We start from the raw sequence: 26,455 nt of genomic DNA, 5'->3' as shown, positions 1-26,455 counted from the left end.
TGGCAACCACTGATCTTTTTATTATCGCCATAGTTTTCTTTTTTTTTTTTTTTTTTTTTTTTTTTAGAATGTCACATCATATACAGTATGTAAACATTGAGATTGGCTTCTTTCACTTAATTTGCATCTATGGTTCCATTGAGGTTTTTAATAAGTATTATACTAACATGCATGGTATATAAGAGATGTTCTCTAGATTAAGAACTAAATTTATAAGTCACTCTCAGAAAAAGCTCTGGAAAACTTAGTAAGGTAAATGTATGACTTTGGTGGCTGTACATCCATTAGAGAATCATTTTTGATTGATATTTTGATAATATTTTTGATTAATACTAATATTTTGTCAATTAGTATTTTTCGGTTGAATGGAAAATATTCTGTCAATTGAATGTTTTTCCTCCCTTTTCTGACCCAGCCAGGTTTTCTGAACTGCTGAATTTTATTTACGATCCATATTGTGTGCATAATTTTAAGTTTAATATGACCAATAATGTCACCAAGGCAGTTCTTTTGCCCTTATGTTCTTGTTAAAGTGTATAATTGCTGTATAATTAGTAATAAGATTTGTTTGTCTTAAATTCTGGATAATTGTGTATATTGGTCATTGTTATATCAGATTCTTAATATGTAGAATCTCTTTTATAGATCTAGCTGTTCCAATAGATTATTTTTATATTCTTATTAAAATATATCACTAAAATAGTTTTGTTATTTCCTAAAATTCAGAAAACCAGAAAGATTGTTTTAGAGGGATTACCAAAATGATTCTTCTAGTACTTGCTTCATTCATGTTTATCTTTCCCCAAACTAGACTGTTAAGAGCAGTGAGTGGGAGGGCCTGGAGTCTTCTACTTTTATGTGGCCTTAGGTACTCTGTAAATGCTTTCTTTTGCATATTGGATTGTGTGTGTGTACATACGTATGTATATATACATATGTATACACACACATATATGTATTTTTTGTTTGTTTGTTTGTTTTTTGAGACAGAGTCTCGCTCTATCCCCAGGCTGGAGTGCAGTGGCACGATCTCATCTCACTGCAAGCTCTGCCTCCCGGGTTCACACCATTCTCCTGCCTCAGCCTCCCGAGTATCTGGGATTACAGGTGCCCGCCACCATGCCCAGCTAATTTTTTGTATTTTTAGTAGAGACAGAGTTTCACCGTGTTAGCCAGGATGGTCTCGGTCTCCTGACCTCATGATCCACCTGCCTCGGCCTCCCAAAATGACACATATATATATATTTTTGAGATGCGGTCTCACTAGGTTGTTCAGGCCAGTCTGGAATTGCTGGGCTCAGCAATGCCCCCCCGCCTCAGCCTCTCGAATAACTGGAACTACAGGTGGATGCCACTGTGCCCAGCTTGTATATGTTTCTTTAAAGAAAGGTCTGTCTCCATTTATTGAGCATCTTATATTGTTGCAAATAAACTAAACCCACTAAGTCAAAATCTAGGTGGTAAACTGACCAGATTATATAGGTAACGTATTCTCTTTTTTTTTTTTGAGACGGAGTCTTGCTCTCTTGCCAAGGCTGGAGTGCAGTGGTGCAGTCTTAGCTCACTGCAAGCTCTGCCCGCTGGGTTCACACCGTTCTCCTGCCTCAGCCTCCCGAGTAGCTGGGACTACAGGCACCCACCACCATGCCTGGCAATCTACTGTCTGTTGTAGAAATAAGCAACACTAACCACTCATGTACTGTGCTACACTGCATAGTAGAAGTTTCATCTAATGTGGCCAGTTTTTCTTGGTTGGAAAAAATCTATGTGACTTTAGTTAACTCATATATAAAGTGATAGTTTTTTATTTTAAAAGAAAACTAGTTAGATAATTGAGGTTATGATTTGTTCAGGTTATTCCTTGAGCTTCCAAATATCAGGTTGTATCATTTTCTTATGCTGAGTTTGGGGCAAGAAGTATGGATAGAGAGAAATCTATATAGTGAGTTTTCTTCAAGGAACTCAAGGTACATCATATTAAGAATGCTTACAGAGGCCAGGCATTGTGGTTCACGCCTGTAATCCCAGCACTTTGAGAGGCCAAGGTGGGTGGATCACCAGGTTAGGAATTCGAGATCAGCCTGGCCAACATGGTGAAACCGCGTCTCTACTAAAAGTACAAAAATTAGCTGGGTGTGGTGGGGCAGGCCTGTAATCCCAGCTACTCAGAAGGCTGAGGCGGGAGAATTGCTTGAACCCGGGAGGTGGAGGTTGCAGTGAGCCGAGATCGTGCCACTGCACTCCAGCCTGGGCAACAGAGCAAGACTCCATCTCAAAAAAAAAAAAAAAAAAAAAAAGAATGCTTACAGATAGGGAGGCAAGAACCAAAGTGTAGAAACTAGAAGAGGAGGGTGGGGAGTGGACTGTCATTTATGATTTCTAATAGTCACTCAGACTACAGTTTCTTTTCTTTCAGGGCTTTATCTTCGGTAATAGTTGCACAAGTTGTAAAGGAGCATAAGACAATCTGTATGGCTTGATTTACTTTCAGTATAATAGCTAGGTAGAGAAAACTACAGCCATATGCAAATATGAAATCCAGATAAGATTGGGCACAGTGGCTTACATCTCTAATCCCAGCACTTGGGAGGCCAAGGCAGGTGGATCACTTGAAGCCAGGAGTTCAAGACCAGCCTGACCAACATAGTGAAACCCTGTCTCTCTAAAACTACAAAACTTAGCCAGTCTTGGTGGCACATGCCTGTAATCCCAGCTATTTGCGGGGCTGAGGCACGAGAATAACTTGAACTGGGGAGGTGGAGGCTGCAGTGAGTCGAGATTGTGCCACTGCACTCCAGCCTGGGTGACAGAGTGAGACTCTGTCTAATAAAAAAAGGAAAGCCATATAAAATAGATAAGTTATACCCCAAGCTATGTTTTTGCCTTTGTTGTTGTTTTTGAGACAAAGTCTTGCTCTGTTACCCAGGCTGCAGTGCAGTGGCATGATCTCAACTTACTGTAGCCTCGACCTCCCAGGCTCAAATGATCCTCCCACCTCAGCCTCCCAAGTAGCTGGGACTACAGTCAAGCGCCACCATGCCTGGCTGGTTTTTTGTTTTGTTTTGTGTTTTCTTTTTTGTTTTTTTTTTGGAGATGGAGTCTCTCTCGCTAAGCTGGAGTGCAGTGGCACGACCTTGGCTCACTGCAACCTCAGCCTCCCAGGTTCAAGCAATTCTCTGTGCCTCAGCCTCTCAAGTAGCTGGGATTATAGGCGCCCACCACCATACCTGGCTAATTTTTCTATTTTTAGTAGAGACGGGGTTTCACCATGTTGGCCAGGCTGGTCTCCTACTCCTGACCTCAGGTGATCCACTCGGCCTGGCTGATTTTTTTGTAGTTTTTGTAGAGACAGGGTCTCACCGGCTCAGGCTGGTCTCAAGTGATCCTCCCACCTTGGCCTCCCAAAATGCTGGGATTACATATGTGAGCCACTGCACCTAGCCATGTTTTTGCCTTTGAGATTGGAGAGAAGCATTCTCAAAAAGCCTTGATGGAGGGTCTTTTCAACATGAGTCTTGAGAAATGGATGAGATCTGATAAGGAGAGACACCTGTCCAGGCTTACTTACTAAAAGTATGTTAAAGAATATGGAGAATAAGGCCAGACATGGTAGCTCACACCTGTAATCCCAGCACTTTGGGAGGCCAAGGTAGGCAGATCACTTGAGGTCAGAAGATTGAGACCAGCCTGGCCAAGATGGTGAAACCCTGTCTTCACTAAGTACAAAAATTAACCAGGCCTGGTGGCACATGCTTGTAGGCCCAGCTATTTGGGAGGCTGAAATGAGAGAATCACTTGAACTCAGGGGTCAGAGGTTGCAGTGAGCCAAGATCGTGCCACTGCACTCCAGGCTGGGTGACAGAGCTAGACCCCATCTCAAAAAACAGAATATGGAAAATAAAGGGAAACATAAAGCCTATAATGGCAATAGGTATACTTTGAGGAGAATAGAAAATACAGCTAATTCAGTCCATAGGACACACTGGATTTGAATATAGACAGCCTCAAACTATAGTCTTATCAGAATCTGCATTTACATGTTCAGTTTTGCATGCCTCGAAGACAGGGATTTTAGATATTTAGTATTTCAGGAGGGAAGTTTTATGTCACCATCTTCCTAGTACAGACTGTCCTCTTTTTAAACTCCCTACATTCAAGTGGAACTACAACATTCTGACGTTATATATGATTTTTAGTCTTTAATGTTTCTCTAAGGACACCTAATCATTTATGATAAGATTCCTCATTTTAATATGCAGACATTCTAGAATTTGACTTGGGCTAAGAAGTTATACCCTCATTTTCAGAAAATTAATTCCTTAATTCCTTTATTTCTTTTTTTATTTTTTAATTTTTTTAAATTTTTGAGACGGAGTCTTGCTGTGTCGCCCAGGCTGGAGTGCAGTGGCACGATCTAGGCTCACTGCAAGCTCCATGCCCCGGGTTCACGCCATTCTCCTGCCTCAGCCTCCCGAGTAGCTGGGATTACAGGCGCCCACCACCACACCCAGCTAATTTTTTGTATTTTTAGTAGAGACGGAGTTTCACCGTGTTAACCAGGATGATCTCGATCTCCTGACCTCGTGATCCACCCACCTCGGCCTCCCAGAGTGCTGGGATTACAAGCGTGAGCCACTGTGCACGGCTCCTTTATTTCTTAAGCATACGTTATTATCTAAAACTTGATGAATTTTTCACTCTTCACCTTTAGGTCCTCTGATTTCCCAGTAATTGTGATTTTTTTCAAAGGTGCACATCTGTCTCTGTCCCCTAGGTGTTTAGAATCTTTTAGCCCTGACTTTCTAGTGATGTGATCACCTGGGGATGATTTGTGTTGTCACTCCTCTCCCCGAACAAGAGATTGTACCAATGTGTTAATCAAACAGATAAACTTTAGTATGCCTTATATGTTCTGTGACCAAAGGTGTTAAGACCTTTCAACTCCAGAAACCTCTGCTTCACCTAATTTAAGTGTTCTGAGGCTTACTGTTTATATTCTTATACATTTCTCATATCCAGATATGACAGCTAAGAATTTTGTAGTCATGCCAGATCCCGAGTATGGAAGCCGACAAGGAAACGTTTTTAGGGCACCTAATCAGTTCTGGAGAAGCTCCAGAAGACCTGATCTTTAAGAATTTCTAGCTCCTGGGACCCAGCATTAGAAGATCTGATCAAAGAGTTTTTTTTTTTTTTTTTGAGACAGAGTCTCACTCTGTAGCCCAGGCTGGGGTGCAGTGGCCAGATCTCAGCTCACTGCAAGCTCCGCCTCCGGGGTTCACGCCATTCTCCTGCCTCAGCCTCCCGAGTAGCTGGGACTACAGGCACCCGCCACCTCGCCCGGCTAGTTTTTGTATTTTTTAGTAGAGACGGGGTTTCACCGTGTTAGCCAGGATGGTCTCGATCTCCTGACCTCGTGATCCGCCTGTCTCGGCCTCCCAAAGTGCTAGGATTACAGGCTTGAGCCACCGTGCCTGGCTCAAAGAGTTTAACAAAATATTAGCCTCTTGAAACTTAAATTCAAATCATAAAACTTCTAAGGGAAAATTATATCAGCTCAGTTGTAACTGGCTCTACATAAAGAAAGCCACTGACAGTTATCTGAGATTTTATATAAATATGTATAAAATATATATTTATATATAAATTTAATTTTATTTAAATAAAAATGTTTTGGAGTACATAATATATTCTTATGGTTAACCAGATATATATGTAGATTGATAAGTATGGAAAAATTGTACAGTGAAAAGTCTCATTCCTGTTCCTCTCTATCTGTTTCCCCTCCCCAGCGAGTAATACCTTGTTAGTTTTTAGGTTTATATTCCTTCAAAGTTTTATCCTACAAATGCAGGTGTACATTTTCCACCTTCCATCTTGGATATAAAAAGGGAGATTTGTACTCCACTTAATTGGGAGCCAATCTTGCCAGCTGTTTTATCCCTGAATTATTTTCCTTGCTGAAAACTCTGCCTTGAGGGAGTAAGAGTGGTTAAGTATTTTATCTAATGATTTGATGTCCTCCACCTCACCACTGCCTCTTTACTTAAATGAACCTACTATACAGTAACTGAATACTTGGGGTCTGTGAAAAGTTTTTTAAGCCACATTACAGAGTTTGAACTTTGTCTCAGGATCAGTGGATAACCTTTGCAGTAGAAAGCTGCTTAAAAGCAAGGGGGTGGTATAGATTTGGATTTTGGAAGATCATCCAAGCAGAATGGACAGTAGATTAGAGGAGTGTGGGAGTGGGTTAGGAGGCCAATCAGGAGGACTGGTGAGAAATGATGATGCTAATCTGAATTTAGGGCATTGGCAGAGAGGCCAGAGAAAAGTGAGTGGATTGGGGCAATGTTTAGGAGGTAGAATCAACAGACTGGGCAATTAGTGGAATGCATGGGGTGAAGGAGAGAAGGAAATACAGATGGCACTCAGGTTTCATTCTTTAGAGTGCAAGGGAGCACAAGGGAAAGAGATTTTGTGGAGTAGTGGAAGATAGGCTGAGCTTTGGCTATGTAAGCAAGTACAGATGTGTACTAAATCAGTTGATTTTGTAGATCCGAAGTTAGGAGAGATTTGGGCTGATGATAGAAATTTGGAATCTAGCAATATGTAGATCATAGTTGTGAAGCTTTGTGAATGACAAGTCACATAGGAATGTATAGATTGAAAGATTGATTGGAAGATAGCTGAGGACCTAGGACTGAACCTTGAAGAATGTCAGCACTTTAAGGGTGTTTTCAAAGTATAACCATCTATAGTCTCAGCTGTTTGGGAGGCTGAGGCAGGTGGATCAAGGGCTGCAGTGAGCTAGGATCAAGCCACTGCACTCCAACCTGGGTGACACAGTGCTGGGCCTTTTAAAAAAAAAAAAAAAAAGGAAAGAAAAATAAAGTGTAACTTGAGGACTACCAGCATGTGAATCCTGTGGATGAGCTATAAAATTCAGATTCAGATTCCTGAGTCCCAAGAGGACCTTGGGGTATTTACATCCCTCTGAGAGACCATCAGTAGTGTTTTTAAGAAACATTTTGGCTGGGCGCGGTGGCTCACGCTTGTAATCCCAGCACTTTGGAAGGCCGAGGCAGATGATCACGTGAGGTTGGGAGTTCAAGACCAGCCTGACCAACATGGAGAAACTAAAAATACAAAATTACTAAAAATACTAAACATACAAAATTAGCTGGGTGTGGTGGTACATGCCTGTAATCCCAAATACTCACGAGGCCGAGGCAGGAGAATTGCTTGAACCCAGGAGGTGGAGGTTGCGGTGAGCCAAGATCACGCCATTGCACTCCAGCCGGGCCAACAAGAGTGAAACTCCGTTTCAAAAAAAAAGGATTTCAGAAATTTTTTGCACACTACAGTTGGAGATGTAAGAGATGGGTGAAGGAAGTGAGTACTACAAAGGAAGCTTCAGGAGTGACCAGAGTGAAATAAAAGGAAAGCCATGAGAAAAATAACACTGACAAGGAAACAGATCTTTGAGAAGGAGGGCGGTATCAGCTGTTGCATTGCCAAAAGGATCAAGTAAGAGGAGAACTAAAATGGATCATTGAATATTACAACATGAAAATGGTTGGTGACTTTGTCAGGAATATTTCCCTACTCTATAGTGCTGGAGGCAGAAGCTAGATTCTCATAGGCTGTGCAGTGAATGGGAATGGAAGAAGTGGTTATTGCTGGGGAAGTGATGCCTTGTGAAAGCTTGGCTATAAAAGGGGTAGATATTGACAGGGTGTTAATAGCTAGGTGTGTTGTCAAGGGAGTGTGTATTTTAATCTGTGAGAGACCTGAGTTAGTTGATATGCTAGTGAAAGGAACCTTATAGAGATAGGAAGTTAGGAAATAGAAATATGGGTTGTAGCTGGAATGGAATCTAGAGCGTTAGATGGGAAGAAATCCTAATGGGAGGGAAAAAATGATGTAGATATGGGGAAGTGTGTAAGTTGATTGGCAGGAGGTGAAGGTGGGAGTTGTTCCCACCTGATGGCTTTTGTTTATCTGTGAAGCTTGGTTGTTGGGGGAATGACAGGTGGTGCATCAGAAGTGTTTGCTTCTTATGGAAAATGGCAGTTAATAGATGAGGGAAGCAAATTACTTGAGCAGAATTAAGATTAAGGTTAGAGACCATGAGTTTGTGATTGCACCATAATGTATCTTTTGGCTCCTTAAAGTTTTTCCTGTTTTGTGTTTTCAAAGTAATTTTTTCATACCAACAGATTTTTTTCTCTCTCTCAGTTCCACAAGGTAAATTATGAAGTGTGATATCTTGACTTTCAAAATATCAAAAGAAAGTATCATTTTATTTTAGAGTTTTTTTTATTTATATTGATGTGTAAATGTTTAAGGCCAGCATATGTTTAAATAGAATCAGCTTTGTTATTCTCGGGAACTACTGTTTTCACTTTCAGTTTTTGACTGCTTGTTTTCATTTGAAAAACGATTTTTTATTTGTTTCCTGTTTCAGGAGGTTTACTGACCTCAAGCACTATAGTGATGAACTGCAGTCTGTCATCTCACATCTTCTTCGAGTCAGAGCTGTAAGTGATCCCCAAAAGCTTTTTGATGCACATTTATGAGGAAGTGCTTCTCATTTAATCATTATGTTTTTAAGTAATAGGTGGTATTTATCATGAATACCTGATTTTTGTATTTGAATTTAATATGTTCATCATCTAAACTGCACTTTTTAAAAAACTGTGAAATGGTTTCTGTTATAAACAACTCAAAGAATTTTAGCCTGTTTTCTCCATGGTTTATAATAGAATAGTTGTTTCAGATGTTGTCAAAAGGCCGCCGTTTCAGTGCTGGAATGTGAATATGTGTAGGATTTTAGATCTACATATTGTATTCTTTCATGTTTTTTTTAGAGGTCTGTGAAATAGTTTATAGATTTTAGGCCATCCTGTGTCTGTGCTCTTAAATTCTACCAAATAAACTAATTTTAGATAATAGTCTGCCATGACAAAAGGGGCTAGAAATCAAGGAATAATAATTATACTTAACCATATAGTTCGGCTGTAATAGGCAAGGAGGAAAATACTTTTCGGTAAATTAATGTACCTGGAAAATGTACCATCCACTCTGGTCCCTTGTGGTAACGTAGAGGGAACCTGAGAACATGCCTGTGCCAAAGGCTTTGAAAGAGACTAGGATACCAGGTAAGGTCACATTTTATGCTGATTGGAATCTGTAATCCTCTTTTTCATTATTATTACTTTTTTTTTTTTTTTTTTGAGACAGAGTCTTGTTCTGTCACCCAGGCTGGAGTGCAGTGGCACAATCTCAGCTCACTGTAACCTCCGCCTCCGGGGTTCAAGCAATTCTTCTGCTTCAGCCTCCTGAGTAGCTGGGATTACAGGCATGTGGCACCACGCCCAGCTAATTTTTGTATTTTTAGTAGAGATGGGTTTCACCACATTGACAAGGCTGGTCTCCAACTCCTGGCCTCAAGTGATCTGCCCACCTCAGCCTCCCTAAGTGCTGGGATTATAGGCATGAGCCACTGCGCGCCTGGCCAGAATCCTCTTGAAATGCAATATGTTGCCTGGAATTTGTTTTAATGAGTCTACCAATGAGCAGTGGAGAGCGGGGGCAGTTTTAGGAGAAATGAGTTTGGCCATATAATTATCATTGAAGCTGGGTGTTGGGAAATGGAGGTATATCCTTCTGTTCTATATGCTTTTTGTATGTTTCAAGATTTCCATGACAGTACAGAAAAAATAAAATAAAAAAATTCTTCTGAAGATCTTATATTGTTTTGATCTCCAGTTTAACTGTTCAAGAGTATCATTGGACTCTTTGAATAAATTATAAGATACCTTCTCATAAAAGAAAAGTTACCAGTGATAATTATTAGGCTACAGTCAAGAACTGGGTGTTAGAAAAGACTGTGGATTAATGAGATAAAATTTCTGGACCTTTGGTTGCCTTGAAATTACCCAGACAAATTGGGCATTAGTTCCTGTGGGAGGTGCGGATGGGGACAAACATTCAGAGAATCTGCATTGTACACATTACTTTTAGTTTTTTTTTCTGAAGTGGTTTTTCAGCAACTTCTCTTCGTCTCTTCCATGCTTAATATCTTAGTAGAGGATGAATGCTCAGCTTCTAGGAAGGAGGTTTGGTATCTGAAAGTACAGGGATCTAGAAAAGTTAGTGTTAGAATGATATTTTCCATCATATATTCTCTGGAATGCTAACCCTGTAAGATGTTCTACTGCAAACCGTATCTGCCTTGAGCAGTCATGATTCATATGTGATGTTAAAGGTCTAAAAAGTCCTACAGAAAAAAACCTGTTGAATTTTATTGTCTCGATGTTTTCCAACCTTACTTGATGATGGAAGCACTTAAAAAGAAAGAAAAACATTCAACACTGCACAGAATGCTCAAAAAGTACTTGGGGGCTAGGCACAGTGGCTCATACCTATAATCCCAGCACTTTGGGAGGCCAAGGTGGGTGGATCACTTGAGGTCAGGAGTTTGAGACCAGCCTGACCAGCATGGTGAAACCCTGTTTCTACTAAAAATACAAAAACTAGCTGGGCGTGGTCGTGCACGCCTGTAATCCCTGCTATTCGGGAGACTGAGGTGGGATAATTGGTTGAACCCAGAAGGCAGAGGTTGCAGTGAGCCGAGATCGTGCCACTATGCTGTAGCCTGGGAGACAGAGTGAGACTGTCTCAAGATAAGAAGAAGAAGAAGAAGAAGGAAGTGACATCCTAGAGAAATTAGTTTAGAGGTCTGGGACCAACCTGTAAGAGTTTCAAGTAGAAATAGGACTATGAGGTTTGTCCGGGACGCCGGTTCCAGCACAGGGGCCAGCATCTTTTTCTGAAGGCCAGATAGGAGGTGTTTTCAGCTTTGTTAGCTTTATGGTTTCTGTTGCATCTGTTCAGCTCCACTGTGAGCCTGACTGTGCTCCAGTGAGACTGTTTACAAAACAAGCGGCAGACGTGTGTGGACCCCAGTCTAGTGGGTATGTGTCTCCTCAGAGCAGGCCAACAATAGATGGAAAATATTTTATGATCCTCACACACCTACTTGAAGTATTTGCAGTGGCGGTTTTGCCACTGTAACGGGAGATCTTGAAAGGGTTGATTTGTTCTGTCATTAATGCCTAATTCCTCATACTCGTGTTTGAGTAAGGAATCAGGGAGATAATGTATCCTTAGAATTTGTACTTAGAACCTGTATACCAGAAATTTTTTCTAGAGCTTTTTGTAGGATGAACTTTTGGTCTTCCAGTTCATTTTCATAATGCTTTGGGGGAACATAAAGCAAATTAATTACCAAATTGAGGTTTTGTTTTAACTTGTAAAATTTCTGTGAATGACTAGGCAGTACACATTCATTTCAGTGATGTAAATTGTAATTCTGTTGTTATTAAAATAATGTGTTCATTGGTTAGGAGTTATCTTTTGACAAAGTAGCATAGTTGCATATATTCAGCATTTATATATAAAACTGTATCTCAATAGAATTGAAAATACATCCTTTCCCTTGGTTAATTCCACTTTGAGGATTTTATTATAAGGAAACAGTCTGAAGGAAAAAGCCTTATTCTCAGAGATAACTTTTTATAATACTGAAAAATTAAGAATAATTGAATGCCAACAAGATTATTCAACAAGGAATGCTTGAATATTTTATACACTACATAGTGGAATTTATGCAGCTATTTATAGTGGTATTTATTAAAGATAATACTAACCTGATGGGTAAGCATATTACCACTGTTGCCCTAGGCAATTTAAAACCAGTAATTAAAAACTTTGCAGAAAAAGAAGTATGAAAGTATAAGATATGATAAATATGGTAAGAGCACTGGTTTTAGTTTTAGGGGGATGGGATTTTCGGAGATTACTAATTTTCTTTTTTCTGTTTCCAAGTTTATTGTACTAAGCTTTTTTTTTGTTTTTTGGGTTGTTTTTTTTTTGGATGAGGATATAACTTTGACCTAAAATCAATTTCTATTAAATATTTATTTCAGAGAGTAGCAGATCGACTCTATGGTGTATATAAAGTACATGGGAATTATGGGCGAGTTTTCAGGTAAGCATAGAAACTTTAAAAATAAACAATTAGCTTTTTGCCTAAAAACAATAATTCTTGAAAATTTATGAGTCTGGAGAGAAGATTATTTCTTTTTTTTGTTTGTTTTTGTTTTTGTTTTTTTTGAGATGGAGTTTCTCTCTTGTCATCCAGGCTGATACAATGATGTGATCTCGGAAGCCCTGCTTCCTGGGCTCAAGCGATTCTCCTACCTCAGCCTCCCCAGTAGCTGAGATTACAGGCATGTGCCACAACAACGGGCTAATTTTATATTTTTAGTAGAGGTGGGGTTTCACCATGTTGGTCAGGCTGGTCTCGAACTCCTGACCTCAGGTAATCAGCCCACCTCAGCCTCCCAAAGTGCTGAGATTACAGGCGTGAGCCACTGTGCCCAGCGTGAGAAGATTATTTTTTTCAAATAATGTCCTTTAATAGTGGTTTTCAAGGCTTTCATTTCAAAGCCTTTCTTTAAATAAAAATTAGTGAGAATTTTCAATATATTGATCAGATAAAAAGTAAAACTCTGATTGAAGTAGGGGTTGCAGCCTTTTGCTTTCTTGACAGAATGCCCAAGAATATTCCATTGGAAATTACTGGGTTACAGAATTAGTGATTTTTCTCTTTCTTTTTGTCATTTTATAATTTACAAAGACTTTTGCAGAGTGAGTTGTGTAGTCTTAGGTTAACTTTAGTGATAATTAGTATATTTGCTTATATTACTTGCATATTTTGGTTATTTTTGAACCACTTTTTTTTTATATACTTTAAGTTCTAGGGTAAGAACCACTTTCTTTGTGAATTTTCATATGTGTTCATTATTTTGGTTGTGACATTTTAGAAGTTTTTATCTAGATCTTTTTATAAGAAAAATATTCTTGCAAATGTTCCATTATAAGTCCTTTTGATGGAGTTAATTTAAAATATGGCTTATTTTACATTTTTAATTGGATCATACATTCAAGTAGGGCAAAATTCAAAAGGAATAAAAGCTTATACAGTGAAAAGTCTCAGCCAGGTGTGGTTGCTCATGCTTGTAATCCCAGGACTTTGGGAAGCCACAGCAGGAGGATGGCTTGAGGCCAGGAGTTCAAGACCAGCCTGGGCAATATAGTGAGCCCCCATCTCTACAAAAAATTTTAAAAATTAACTGGGCATGGTGGTGTGCACCTGTGGTCCCAGCTGCTTGGAAGGCTGAGGTGGGAAGATCACTCAAGCCCAGGAGATTGAGGCTACAGTGAATAGTGATGGTGCTACCACACTGCAGCCTGGGCAGCAGAGCAAGACCCTGTCTCAAAAAGAAAAAAGAAAAGTCTCCTCATCCCTGTCTGCCAACTATTCTGGTCTCCTGCTCTGACATAACTAATATCACTTTCTTAGTTTCTTGTATCCTTCTAGTAAAAAAATAGCACTGTTATTGGAATATATTAGCATACAAACAAATGCATTTTTCCTTTCTTTAAAGTGAAAGGGGAGGCTGAGTATAGGGGTTCACGCCTGTAATCCCAACACTTTGAGAGGCTGGGGTGGGCAGATTGCTTGAGTCCAGAAGTTTGAGACTAGCCTGGGCAATATGACAAAACCCCATTCCTACAAACAGTACAAAAATTAGCTGGGCATGGTAGCACGTACCTGTGGTCTCAGCTACTTGGGAGGCTGAGGTAGGAGGATCACTTGAGCCTAGGGGGGTTGGAACAGCCCAGGCTGGATGACAGAGACCCTGCCTCAAAAAAACCAAACCAAAACAAAACAAAAAAACAGAAAAAAAGAAAGAAAGAAAAGGGAGCATATTGTATACATTACATTGTTCATTTGCTTTACCTTGCTTCCCCTCCCCCGCCCCGCCTTTCTTTTTTTAAAAATAGAGACAGGGTTTTGCTATGTTGCCCAGGCTGGTCTTGAATTCCTGGGCTCAAGAGATCCTCCTGCCTCAGCCTCCCAAAGTGCTGGGATTGCAAGCATGAGCTACCACATCTGGCCTTTCCTATTTTGTTTTTTGTGTGGAGACAGACTCTCACTCTGTCGCTTAGGCTGGAGTATAGTGGTGCAATCTCAAATCACTGCAACCTCCGCCTCCTGGTTCAGGCGATTCTCCTGCCTCAGCCTCCCAAGTAGCTGGGATTGCAGGTGCATGCTACCACAGCCAGCTACGTTTTGTACGTTTTGTATTTTTAGTAGATAACAGGATTTCACCATGGTGGCCAGGCTGGTCTCGAACTCCTGACCTCAAGTGATCTGCCTGCCTCAGCCTCCCAAAGTGCTGGGATTACAGGCGTGAGCCACTGCATCCAGCCTGGTTTTTGTTTTGGGTTTTTTTTTGTTTTGTTTTTGTTTTTTTTAATGGAGTCTTGCTCTGTTGCCCGGGCTGGAATGCAGTGGCACAATGTCAGCTCACTACAACCTCCGCCTCCCGGTTTCAAGCAATTCTCTGCCTCAGCCTCCTGAGTAGCATTCTCTGCCTCAGCCTCCTGAGTAGCTGGGATTACAGGCACCTGCCACCACACCTGGGCCTTTTTTTTTTTTTGTATTTTGGTGGAGATGGGATTTCACCCTGTTGACCAGGCTGGTCTTGAACTCCTGACCTCGTGATCCACCCGCCTCGGCCTCCTAAAATGCTGGCTTTACAGGCGTGAGCCACCGCACCTGTTTGTTGTTGTTGTTGTTGTTAATACAGGGTCTCACTTTGTCACCGAGGCTGGAGTGCAGTGGTGTGGTCTTGGCTCACTGCAACCTCTGCCTCTCAGGCTCTAGTGATACTCCTGCCTCAGCCCCCCAAGTAGCTGGGACTACAGGCACACACCACCATGCCCTGCTACTTTTTGTATTTTTTGCAGAAATGGGACTTTACTATGTTGCCTGGCGTGGTGGCTCATGCCTATAATCCCAGGACTTTGGGAGGCCAAGGCGGGTGGATCACATGAGGTCAGGAGTTCGAGACCAGCCTGGCCAACATGGCGAAACCCTGTCTCTACTAAAAATAAAAAAATTAGTCAGGCATGGTGGTGGGGTCCTACAATCCCAGCTAATCTGGAGACTGAGGCAGGAAAATTGCTTGAACCCAGGAGGTGAAGGTTGCAGTGAGCTGAGATCACGCCAGTGCACTCCAGCCTGGGTGGCAGAGTGAGACTCCATCTCAAAAAATAAAAAAATTTTTTCTCAGGTGGTGGGTTCTAGGTGGGGAAAAAAATTCTCATTTCTTCTGTATTTTGTGGCTTCATAAATTTTTGATTCATCTGTAATTTATTTGAATGTAAGATGTGAGATAGAGATTTAAATTTAATTCATTTATTAGAGTAATAGATTATCCATATGTCTTTGGTTGATCAATATATTAAAATTAAATGCAAGTTGAGACAGATCAGGGTTATATGACTTTTTTAATTAAAAGAAGCTTATTGATATTATAAAAATGTAAACTCTTCATAACTAGGACTGGGAGTATATGAAAACATGGTCAAATGTAAAAGAATAGTGTAAAGGGAAGAAAGACAAATAGTATACTTTTTGAAGTCTACCTCATGCTATCTGACTTAACATTAATTGATTTTAAATTTATGCATGAGTCATCTCTAATTTTTAGTATTACTCAAACTGGAACCCAATTAAACTTGGGAGCAATGCTTATTTAAAAACAAAAATTATATCCCATAGGAGACATGGGGGGGAGAATTAACATAAACTAAACGTTCTCAAAGGTAGCACATTTATTATAGTTAATAAATTTTTTAATTTAAGAGGCAGGTAGACAAAAGATCAATTGGTTGAATCAAACTTTAAAGAAAATTATTTGCATTAATGCCACATGATAAATATTGTACAGGTTTGTTTTTTTGCCAGCTTAATAAAAGAAAGCCACTTTACATTTAAAAAATTTCATGAGGCTGGGTGTGGTGGCCTGTAATCCCAGAAGTTTGGGAGGCCAAGGAAGGAGGATCACTTGAGGCCAGGAGTTCAAGACAAGCCTTGGCAACATAGCAAGACCCCATCTCTACAAAAATAACTAAAAAATTAGGCGTGGTGGCACATGGCTGTAGTCCTAGCTACTTGGGAGGCTAAGGTGGGAGGAACACTTGAGCCCAGGAGTTCGAGGTTATAGCAAGCTGTGATCACACCACTGCACTCCAGCCTAGGTGACAGAGCAACACCCTGTCTCTCTAAAAAATAAAAACAAAAATAAATAAATAAAAACATTTTATGAAAACTGAGCCAGAAAGACCAGAGGTGGTTGAGGTAATTTAATCAAGACCCAAACTAGAGCAGTTGCCAGTGAAGAATGAAGAGGCCTAAATGATAGACTTACCAATGGATTTTTTCAGTCATTCAGCGCACAGTAACTGAGCTTCTGTTACCATGGTAGGTGCTAAGAATACCAAGATTTAATTTAGGTCAGCTGAGTGCCTAGGAGGATTGTGATAGAGAATGTAGGTGGAATGGTGGGTTTGAGGGATGAGTTTGAGGGTTCTCTTGTGGATAAATTGCATTCTAAAGATTTTTATTAAGCAGTTAGAAATTTGGATCAGGAATTTAAGAAGCTAGTGAGAATATGAGTTATATATACAAAGTGTCCTTACAGAGTGATTTTTTTTAAACATAGGGTTAGTTGATAATATTAGAGGGTTAGAGCAAGTCTACAGGAGACTCAAGGGCCAAGCCTTAGGGAATATCTGTGTTCAGGGATCAGGCAAGAAATATATGAGGAACCTGGAGTATGCAAAGTCAAGCAAGTGAAGGGAACACTTCAGTAAGGCTTGGAGTTATACTATAGAGAAATTGAATTTAGTCCAGGCATGGTGGCTCACGCCTATAATCCCAGCACTTTGAGAGGCCGAGGCGGGCAGATCACTTGAGGTCATGAGTTCAAGACTAGCCTGGCCAACATGGTGTTACCTCATCTCTACTAAAAATACAAAAATTTAGCCAGGCGTGTTAGTGTGCCTGTAATCCCAGCTACTTGGGAGGCTGAGGCAGGAGAATCGCCTGAACTGGGGTGCAGAGGTTGCAGTGAGCCAAGATTATGCCACTGCACTCCCGCCTGGGTGACAGAGCAAGACTCCATCTCAAAAAAAAAAAAAAAAAAAAAAAAGAGAAATTGAGTTTAGATGAGAAGGGGGAGAATAAGTACATCTTTGGTGTTAATTTGGAAAGCAGTTTAAGTGGTATGATGTTATGTCCTAGTGATCCCAGGAATAAGAGGAAAGGATTAAGGAAGGAAAGACAGCAAGTTATTGATTAGTCTTTTAAGAAAGTCCCTACCCATGGATATGAAGATGGCAACAGTAGATACCGGGAACTGCTAGAGCGGGGTGGGAGGGTGGGAGGGGACAAGGGTTGAGAAACTAACTACTGGGCACTGTGCTCACTATGTGGGTGATGGGCTCATTTGTATCTGAAATCTCCGCACCATCCAGTGTACACATGTAACAAACCTGCACATGTACTCCCTGAGTCTAAAATAAAAGTTGAAATTATTTTTTTAAAAAGTCCCTGAGGAGAAAGCTGAACTGTGGTTATTTTTGAAGGGGAGTAGGACTTTCTTGAGGGGAGGCTGAGCCTGGGGCTAGGGAGGGATGGTGGACAGGGGAGGGATAGGAGCGTGGACGAGGGAGAAGGTAGGGAAAGCACAGAGCTGTCTTAAGGCAGGGGAGAGGTGAGTTGTAGAAGGCACCATGAAGTGGGTGTCTTTTTTGAGAACAAGTTTGTGTAATTGTGTGGTTGTGGGGATTGAGGGGAATGACATTGGGCAGTCTGTCTCAAACAGTGCAGAGAATTCTCTTTTGGGGGGTTGGAGAGAGGGGTGCCGATAATACTTAAACTTGTCCTACTGCAAAACCTCCTTTACCTCCCTTCATCAATTCACAGGGCATTGGCCACAAGCAGCTGTACCAAGTGCAGGAACTCTCTGAAGGCTTGAGTTTTATCAGTTCGTGCAAAATCTACCTTGTATGGATACTTTAATATTTACTTTTAAAAGTTTATTTTTCCCCACTAATGTTTAAGTAAAATTGTAAAATTTATTCTTCAGAAAGAGTGTGCCATGTCTATTATATGGCTTCTAATATCCATGATGAAAACATCCCAGCCTGAGAAGCACTGATGAAGGCATCACTTAGGAATGTGGAAAGGATTGCTGAGCAGCGCCAGTTTGTGGGAGATGGTTTTTATCTTTTCAGTGTTACTGACCTATAAGAGTAATGAAAAAATTCGAAAGTTGGGGGCCACATAATCGGAAAAAAACTTAATTTGTTCTTTGGTTCTTTGGAGAGAGGAAGAAATACAAAGCTGGTTTTATCAGCTTTTTTTTCTTAATTGAAATTTTTTCAAGATATTCCTTAAGTAATTTTTGTAAAATTATGGCAGTTGGAGGTTGGAGTGAGAGAATGGACTGAGAAAAAAGACTGATCTGTGAGTGGAAAAGAACTGACATGAAGCAACAGATGTTATGTAAGTGAGAAATGAGCAGGAATTAGCCTTTCAAAGAAGAAACGCGGAAGATTTTGTAGTATGATCATGGTGCTGCTGCTGTTATGTTTGTTTTGTTTGTTCATTTAAGTAGAGGAGTTTATTTTGTGCTCTTACATCCCTAGGCCTTTTGCAGCCTCCTTCCCCTATTAATAGCCCCTGACCCAATTTAGGATAAGCCTAAAAAAGGGCTATTCCCTATAGGGGCTTATAGTACTAGTTTCATGTTCAGACAGGAACTTTCAGATCCACCTGTGCAGAAATGGACTAAATACATAGGTGAGGTTCACTCTGCAAAAGACTTAGAGAAGAAGGGGAAAGAATTTTAAGTACCAGTAACTATGCATTTAAAGCTGATGAAAGCAATCAGGAAATAATAGCCTAAAAATGTAGTGTTCTGTTAATTGAACATTTTAAAATATTCATCTTAATTCATAGGTTGTGAATCCATACGGAAGCAACCAAAAGTAACTGTCTCTCCCAGATTTAGTGTTACAGTTCCTTTCAAGAGATTCCAGGAAAATATACAAATTTCTTTCAAAAAGCCATGTGCAAAGGTACACCAACTTATTATGTAACTCAAAGCTCAAAGACACAAAGATGTACCTGTGTTTAATGATTCTATACTTTAATTTTTTAGTTATATACATGGTAAGTGGGTGAAAAGCTCTTTTTTTTTTTTTTTTTTTGAGACAGAGCTGTGCTCTTGTTGCCCAGACTGGAGTGCAATGGTGCGATCTCGGCTCACCACAACCTCTGCCTCCCGGGTTCAAAGGATTCTCCTGCCTCAGCAGCTGGGATTACAGTCATGCAACACCACGCCTGGCTAATTTTGTATTTTTAGTAGAGATGGGATTTCTCCACATTGGTCAGGCTGGTCTCGAACTCCCGACCTCAGGTGATCCGCACTCTTTGGCCTCCCAGAGTGCTGGGATTATAGGCGTGAGTCACTGTGCCCGGCTGAAAAGCTCTTTTGACTGAGACAAAAAAAGTTAAGTGCCTAAGTTGGGACTGGTAGATAGAGGACTCTGTTGGAGGTTGCTTCTAGGCCCAGCTCTGTCTCTGATCAGCTGCCTGACTTTGAGTAAACTGTGTTAGGTTTCTGGGCCTGAGTGTCTATTCTTAATTGTTGGGGTAGATGAGGACAGTGATTTTCAAACCTTTTTTTAGCATGGAACTCTTGTTTAAACAAAGTTTCATACAGAAATATAAACAAATAGAACCTATTTCCACAGACCTGTTTGGGGCTAGAGATTTTATCCTTGATGAACACCAGACTGGGTTACTAAATTTAGCTCTAAACTTTTCTTTTTGTTGTAATTAATAATATTTTTCATTCCTGTCCAAAATCTTGACTCTCAGGCCTTCTTGGAGTCTTTTCCTTTTTTTTATTTAATGGGGCTATAAAATACTAGAGCAACCTTGGTGGTTTTTTAGTTGGAGTTCTAGATCCAAGAGGTGAGGGTGGACTTCAGGTTGTCTGAAGTCTCTGAAATTGTATACAAAATTGTGTGTGTGTGTGTGTGTGTGTAACTTTTTAGGGAAAAGATACATAGTTTTCATCTATACTAAGAGTATATATAATACTATTTTATTTTTTATGATATGTTGGAATTGAAGATGTTTATTATACATTCTTTAAATAGCAGAAAAATTGGAAACAACCTGTATAGCCAGGAAAATGCTTAAAAAGATTGAGAGTTGCCATTTAAAGTGATGTTTAGAACAAATTATTTTAATAGTATGGGAAAATACTATTTTAAAAAAGCATGATACAAACTCACATATACCATTTGATCTCAGCCACTTTACACAAATAAAAAGACTGGAAGGAGGTATATCAAAGTATGTTATCTCTTGGCATTTGGGATTATAGATTTATTTTCCCAGTTTACTATAAAAAGCATATATAACTTCCATAAAAAGAGTTTTAATGTAAAGCATTTCACAGAAATGACAACAAAATTATCTGTGGCTCTAGTAGCTTTCTTGTGTAATATGATTATTATTATTATTAAAACTTTACTCTGCATCTACTGTTTCTATACAGTTGTCTTTTTCTGTTACCTACTAGAACAGTGGCGTGTAGTCAGGTGTGTTCATCAGAGCTATACATCGAGTATTTAAAAATGTACATGTCTCACTCTATCCCCACAGCTTCTGATTAAGTAGATCAAGAGTAGGGCTAGCATCCATATTTTTTAAAAGCTTTACAAATGATTTAAGTCAGCCCCCTAACTGAGAATGTTACCTATAACCAGCAGCTGTTTTGTATGATACTTACCTTACACTTAGCAGCAAGCATCAGCCTTTGAAGCCTTCACTTACATTTAGTTGTTAAACTTAAGGGGAAACAGCATATTTGAGATATAGAAAACAAACCCAAATATGGGTACTATACATTATTTTAAAGCTAGCTAGACAAGAATCTTGAAAAAAGTCCATTTAATACTATTCCATATCTCTAATGCATGTTGCTTTTGGTTTTGTCTTTTACTCCCTAGTGAATGGAGTGCCATAGAAAAAGAAATGGGTGATGGACTGCAGAGTGCTGGTCATCATATGGATGTGTAAGTACCTCCAGAACTTTTATGAAGCCCGAGGTGAAGTCCTGTAGTGAAGCGTTAGTGACTCTTCTATTCTTCTGTTTTTATCAAGTTTGCTGGCATTTATATTGTGCTCTATGTGTACATATCCGACTTAAATTTATCTCAGGAATGCAAAGCTAGTTTAACATTTGAAAATCAGTCTAATTTATATTTTAACAGAATGAAGATGAAAACATTGAAGGTATGTTCATTTCAATAAATGTAGAAAAAGCGTTTGACGAATTTTAACACCCATTTACAGTAAAAAGTCTCATCAACTAGGAATAAAAGGGAATTTTCTCAGTCTAAAATTTATAGCCAATATTGTACTTAATAGTGAAATATTGAGGCTTTGTCCTAAGGTCAAGAAAAAGGCAAGGTTGTTTGCTCTCGTTGCTTTTAGTAAACATTGTACTGGAGGCCCTGCTCAGTATAGTGAGACAAGAAAATTAAATAAGAGGCCTAAATATTAGGAAGAAGCAAAACTATATTTTCAGTTGACAAGGTCTTTTACTCAGAAAACCATAAACCATCAACCAAAAACATTGTAGAACTAACAACTGATTTTTTTTTTTAAGAGACTGGGTCTCATTCTGCTGCCCAGGCTAGAGTGCATTGGTACAGTCACGGCTCACTGCAGCTTCAGCCTTCTGGGCTCAAGCATGCCTCCCACCTCAGCCTCCCAAGTAGCTAGGACTGCAGGTGCATGCCACCACGCCTGGCGAATTATTTTTGTTTTTTTGTAGAGACAGAGTGTTGCTATGTTGCCCAGGTTGATCTTGGACTCCTGGCCTTAAGCAGTCCTCCTGCCTTGGCCTCCCAAAGTGCTGGGATTACAGGCATGAGCTGCTGTTCCCAGATTGAATTTTAAAAAAATTTTTTTTCTTTTTTTAGAGATGAGGTCTTGCTGTGTTTCCCAGGCTGGTCTCAGACTTCTGGCCTCAAGGGATTCTCCCATCTCAACCTCCCAAAGTGCTGGGATTAGCAGCGGGAGCCACCACACCTGGCCAACAACTGAATTAATTTTATTTTTTCCAGCTTCTATTATGGGTTCAGGGGTTACACATGCAGGTTTGTAAATTGCCTGACGTGGGGGTTTGGTGTACAGATCATTTTATTACCCAGTAAGCTTAGCACCCGAGAGGTAGTTTTTCAAATCTCACCCTCCTCCTAACCTCCAGCCTTAAGTAGGCGTTGGTATCTGTTGTTCTCTTCTTTGTATCCACGTGTACTGAATGTTTAGCTCCCACTTATAAGTGAGACTATGTGATACTTGGTTTTTTGTTCCTGTGTTAATTCACTTAGGATAATGGCCTCCAGCTGCATGCATGTTGCTGCATCCATATTGCTGCGTCTATTCTTTTATTTGGCTATGTAGTATTCCATGGTATACATGTACCACAGTTTCTTTATCCAGTCCACCGTTCATGGCATTTAGGTTGATTCCATGTCTTTACTATTGTGAATACTGTGGCAGTGAACATAGGCATGCGTGTATCCTTATGGTAGAATAATTTATATTTTGGGGGATATAGACCCAGTACTGGGAGATTGCTGGGTTGAATGGTACTTCTACTTTAAATTCTTTGAGAAATCTCTAGACTGCTTTTCACAGTGGCTGAACTAATTTACTTTCCCACCAGCAGTGTATAAGTGTTCCTTTTTCTCTGCAACCTTGCCAGCATATTATTTTTTGACCTTTTAGTAATAACCATTCTGGCCAGGTGCAGTGGCTCACGCCTGTAATCCCAGCACTTTAGAAGGCTGAGGTGGGCAGATCTCTTGAGCCTAGGAGTTCAAGACCAGCCTGGGAAACATAGCAAGAACATGTCTCTATTATTCAAGTTAAAAAAATAAATAATAATAACCATTCTAGTGTGAGATGGTATCTCATTGTGGTTTTGATTTTCATTTCTTTAATGATTAATGATGTAGAGTATTTTTTTATATGTTTGTTGGCGCACATGTATGTCTTCTGTTGAGAAGTATCTGTTCATGTCCTTCCCCCACTCCTTTATTTTTATTTTTGTTTTTATTTTTTCTGAGATGGAGTCTCACTCTGTCACCCAGGCTGGAGTGCAGTGGCGCAATCTCGGCTCACTGCAATGTCTGCCTCCCAGGTTCAAGCAGTTCTCCTGACTCAGTCGTGAGTAGCTGGGATTACAGGCGCCCACCACCACGCCCGGCTAATTTTTGTATTTTTAGTAGAGACAAGGTTTTGCCATGTTGGCCAGAGTGGTCTCAAACTCCTGAGTTCGAGTGATCTGCCCAACTTGGCCTCCCAAAGTGCTCAGATTATAGGGGTGAACCACCGTACCCACCCTCCTCCTTTTTTTTTTTGGAGACAGTCTCACTCTGTCGCCCAGGCTGGAGTGCAATGGCACCATCTTGGCTCCCTGCAACCTCCACCTCCCAGGTTCAAGCAGTTTTTCTGCCTCAGCCTCCTGAGTTGCTGGGACTACAGGCACGCACCAACACGCCCAGCTAATTTTTGTATTTTTAGTAGAGACGAGGATTCACCATATTGGCCAGGCTGGTCTCGAACTCCTGACCTCATAATCCGCCCGCCTCAGCCCCCCAAAGTGCTGGGATTATAGGCATGAGCCACCGCGTCTGGCTTTTTTTCTTTTTTTTAACAGTCTTGCTCTTTCACCCAGGCTGGAGTACAGTGGTGCTATCGGCTTACTGCAGTCTCCTCCTCCCAGGTTCTAGCAATTCTCCTGCCTCAGCCTCCACAAGTGTGGGATTACAGGCATGAGCCACCATGCCTGGCCTCTTTGCCCATTTTTAAATTGAGTTGTTTTTTGCCTATTAATTTGTTTAAGTTCTTTATAGATTCTGGATATTAAACCTTTGTCAGATAACATAGTTTGGGAATATCTACTCCCATTCCGTAAGTTATCTGTATACTCTGTTGATAGTTTCTTTTGCTGTGCAGAAGCTCTTTAGTTTAATTAGGTCCCAACTATCAATTTTTGTTTTTGTTACAATTGCTTTTGGAGTCTTCATCATTAAATCTTTGCCATAGCCTATGTCCCAAATGGTATTTACTAGGTTTTCCTTTTCTTTCTTTTTTTTTTTTAATAGTTTCAGATTTTACATTTAAGTCCTTAGTCTATCTTGAGTTGATTTTTGTATATGATAACAGGAAGGGGTCCAGTTTAATCTACATATGGCAAACCAACAACTGAATTTAATCAGGATGCAGGATACAAGTTTAATATTTTAAAATCTATTTTTATATAATAGCAACAATTTGAAAATAAAAAATTAAAACAATGCTATTTATGATAAATAACATCAAAACACAAAATTTAGGTATTAATTTAATGAAAGATACAAAAGACCTCTACAATGAAAACTATATAAAACATTGCTGAGAGAAATTAAAACCTAAATAAATGGAAAGATAAACTATGTTCATGGATTAGAAGACATTGGTAAGATGTCAGTTCTCCCAAATTGCTAATTCTAAAGTTTACATGGGCCGGGCACAATGGCTCATGCTTATAATCTCGGCTCTTTGGGAGGCCAAGACAGGTGGATCACTTGAGGTCAGAAGTTTGAGACCAGGCTGGCCAACACAGCGAAACCATGTCTCTACTAAAAACACAAAAATTAGCCAGGCATGGTGGTGCATTCCTATAGTCCCAGCCACTTGAGAGGCTGAGGCAGGAGAATCGCTTGAACCTGGGAGGCAGAGGTTGCAGTGAGCCGAGACCACACCACTGCACTCCAGCCTAGGTGACAGAGTGAGACTTCGTCTCAAAAAAATAAAATAAAAAATAAAAGTTTATATGGACATTTAAAGAACCTAGAATAGCTACAACAATCTCGACAAAGAACAAAGCTGGAATATATTACTTTCAAGATTTACTAGGCCAGGCATGGTGGCTCATGCCACTTTGGGAGGCCGAAGCAGGTGAATCACCTGAGGCCAGGAGTTTGAGACCAGCCTGGCCAACATGGTGAAACCCATCTCTACAAAAAATACAAAATAAATTAGACAGGCGTGGTGGTGGGCGCTTGTAATCCCAGCTACTCTGGAGACTGAGCCAGGAGAACCACTTGAACTCAGGAGGTGGAGGCTACAGTGAGTTGAGATCCCACCATTGCACTCCAGCCTGGGTGACAAGAGTGAAACTCTGTCCCCCCCCGCAAAAAAAAAAAAAAAAAAAAAAAAAAAAAAGGTTTACTATAAAGCTAAGTTGTAAAGATAGTGAGGTGTTGGCATAAAGTTGAACAGATTGACCAGGTACAGTGGCTCATGCTGTGATCCCAGCTCTTTGCAGGCAAACGCGAATAGATCTCTTGAGTCCAAGAGTTTGAGATCAGCCTGGGCAACATGGCAAAACCCTGTCTCTACAAAAAGCTACAAAAATTAGGCCGGGTGTGGTGGCTCAAGCCTGTAATTCTAGCACTTTGGGAGGCCATGGTGGGTGGATTATGTGAGGTCAGGACTTCAAGACCAGCCTGGCCAACATGGCGAATCCCTGACTGACTCTACTAAAAATATAAATATTAGCCAGGCATGGTGGCATGCACCTGTAGTCCCAGCTACTCAGGAAGCTGAGGCAGGAGAATTACTTCAACCCAAGGAGACAGGTTGCAGTGAGCTGAAGATTGCACCACTGCACTCTAGCCTCGGTGACAGAGCAAGACTCCATCTCAAATAAACCAAAACTACAAAAATTAGCTGGGAGGGGTGGCATGCACCTGGAGTCCCAGCTATTTGGGAGGCTGAAGAGGGATGATCACTTGAGCCCAGGAAGTCAAGGCTGCAGTTGAGTCATGATCCTGCCACTGCACTTTAACCTGGGTGAGAGAGACTGTGTCTCAAAAAATAAAAAAAGAAAGAAAGAAAGAATGGCCAGGCGCGGTGGCTCACACCTGTAATCCCAGCACTTTGGGAGGCCGAGGCTGGTGGATCACAAGGTCAGGAGATCGAGACCATCCTGGCTAACATGGTAAAACCCTGTCTCTACTAAAAATACAAAAAATTAGCCAGGCGTGGTGGCGGCCACCTGTCGTGCTAGCTACTTGCGAGACGGATGTAGGAGAACGGCGTGAACCCGGGAGGCGGAGCTTGCAGTGAACCAAGATTGCACCGCTGTACTCCAGCCTGGGCAACAGAATGAGACTCTGTCAAGAAAGAAAGAGAGAGAGAGAGAGAGAGAGAGAGAGAGAGAGAGAGAGAGAGAGAGAGGGTCAATGGAACAGAATTCTGTACAGAAATAGATTCACACTTCTGTGTTCATTTAGGGAGGGAGGGTCAATGGAACAGAATTCTGTAAAGAAATAGACTCACACCTCTATAGTTCATTTAGGGAGGGAGGGAGGGAGGGTCAATGGA

At 40.6% G+C, this 26,455-nt stretch overlaps 1 protein-coding gene across 1 annotated transcript in view; it reads left to right on the top strand.

Annotated features, from left to right (window-relative positions):
• The window catches only part of SNX4 (sorting nexin 4), a 76,988-nt gene that overhangs the window by 32,715 nt on the left and 17,818 nt on the right, over positions 1–26,455 (top strand). Inside the window, exons 7-9 of the mRNA XM_007985535.3 lie at positions 8,471–8,543; positions 11,997–12,058; positions 21,019–21,084. Coding sequence (XP_007983726.1) covers positions 8,471–8,543; positions 11,997–12,058; positions 21,019–21,084 — 201 coding nt within the window. The remainder of the gene's footprint in view (positions 1–8,470; positions 8,544–11,996; positions 12,059–21,018; positions 21,085–26,455) is intronic.

Source organism: Chlorocebus sabaeus, chromosome 22 (assembly GCF_047675955.1).
Source record: "Chlorocebus sabaeus isolate Y175 chromosome 22, mChlSab1.0.hap1, whole genome shotgun sequence".
In the NCBI taxonomy this organism is placed as follows: Eukaryota; Metazoa; Chordata; class Mammalia; order Primates; family Cercopithecidae; genus Chlorocebus; species Chlorocebus sabaeus.
Note: the sequence above shows the minus strand (reverse complement) of the source record. Positions and strands in the feature narration are given on the sequence as shown.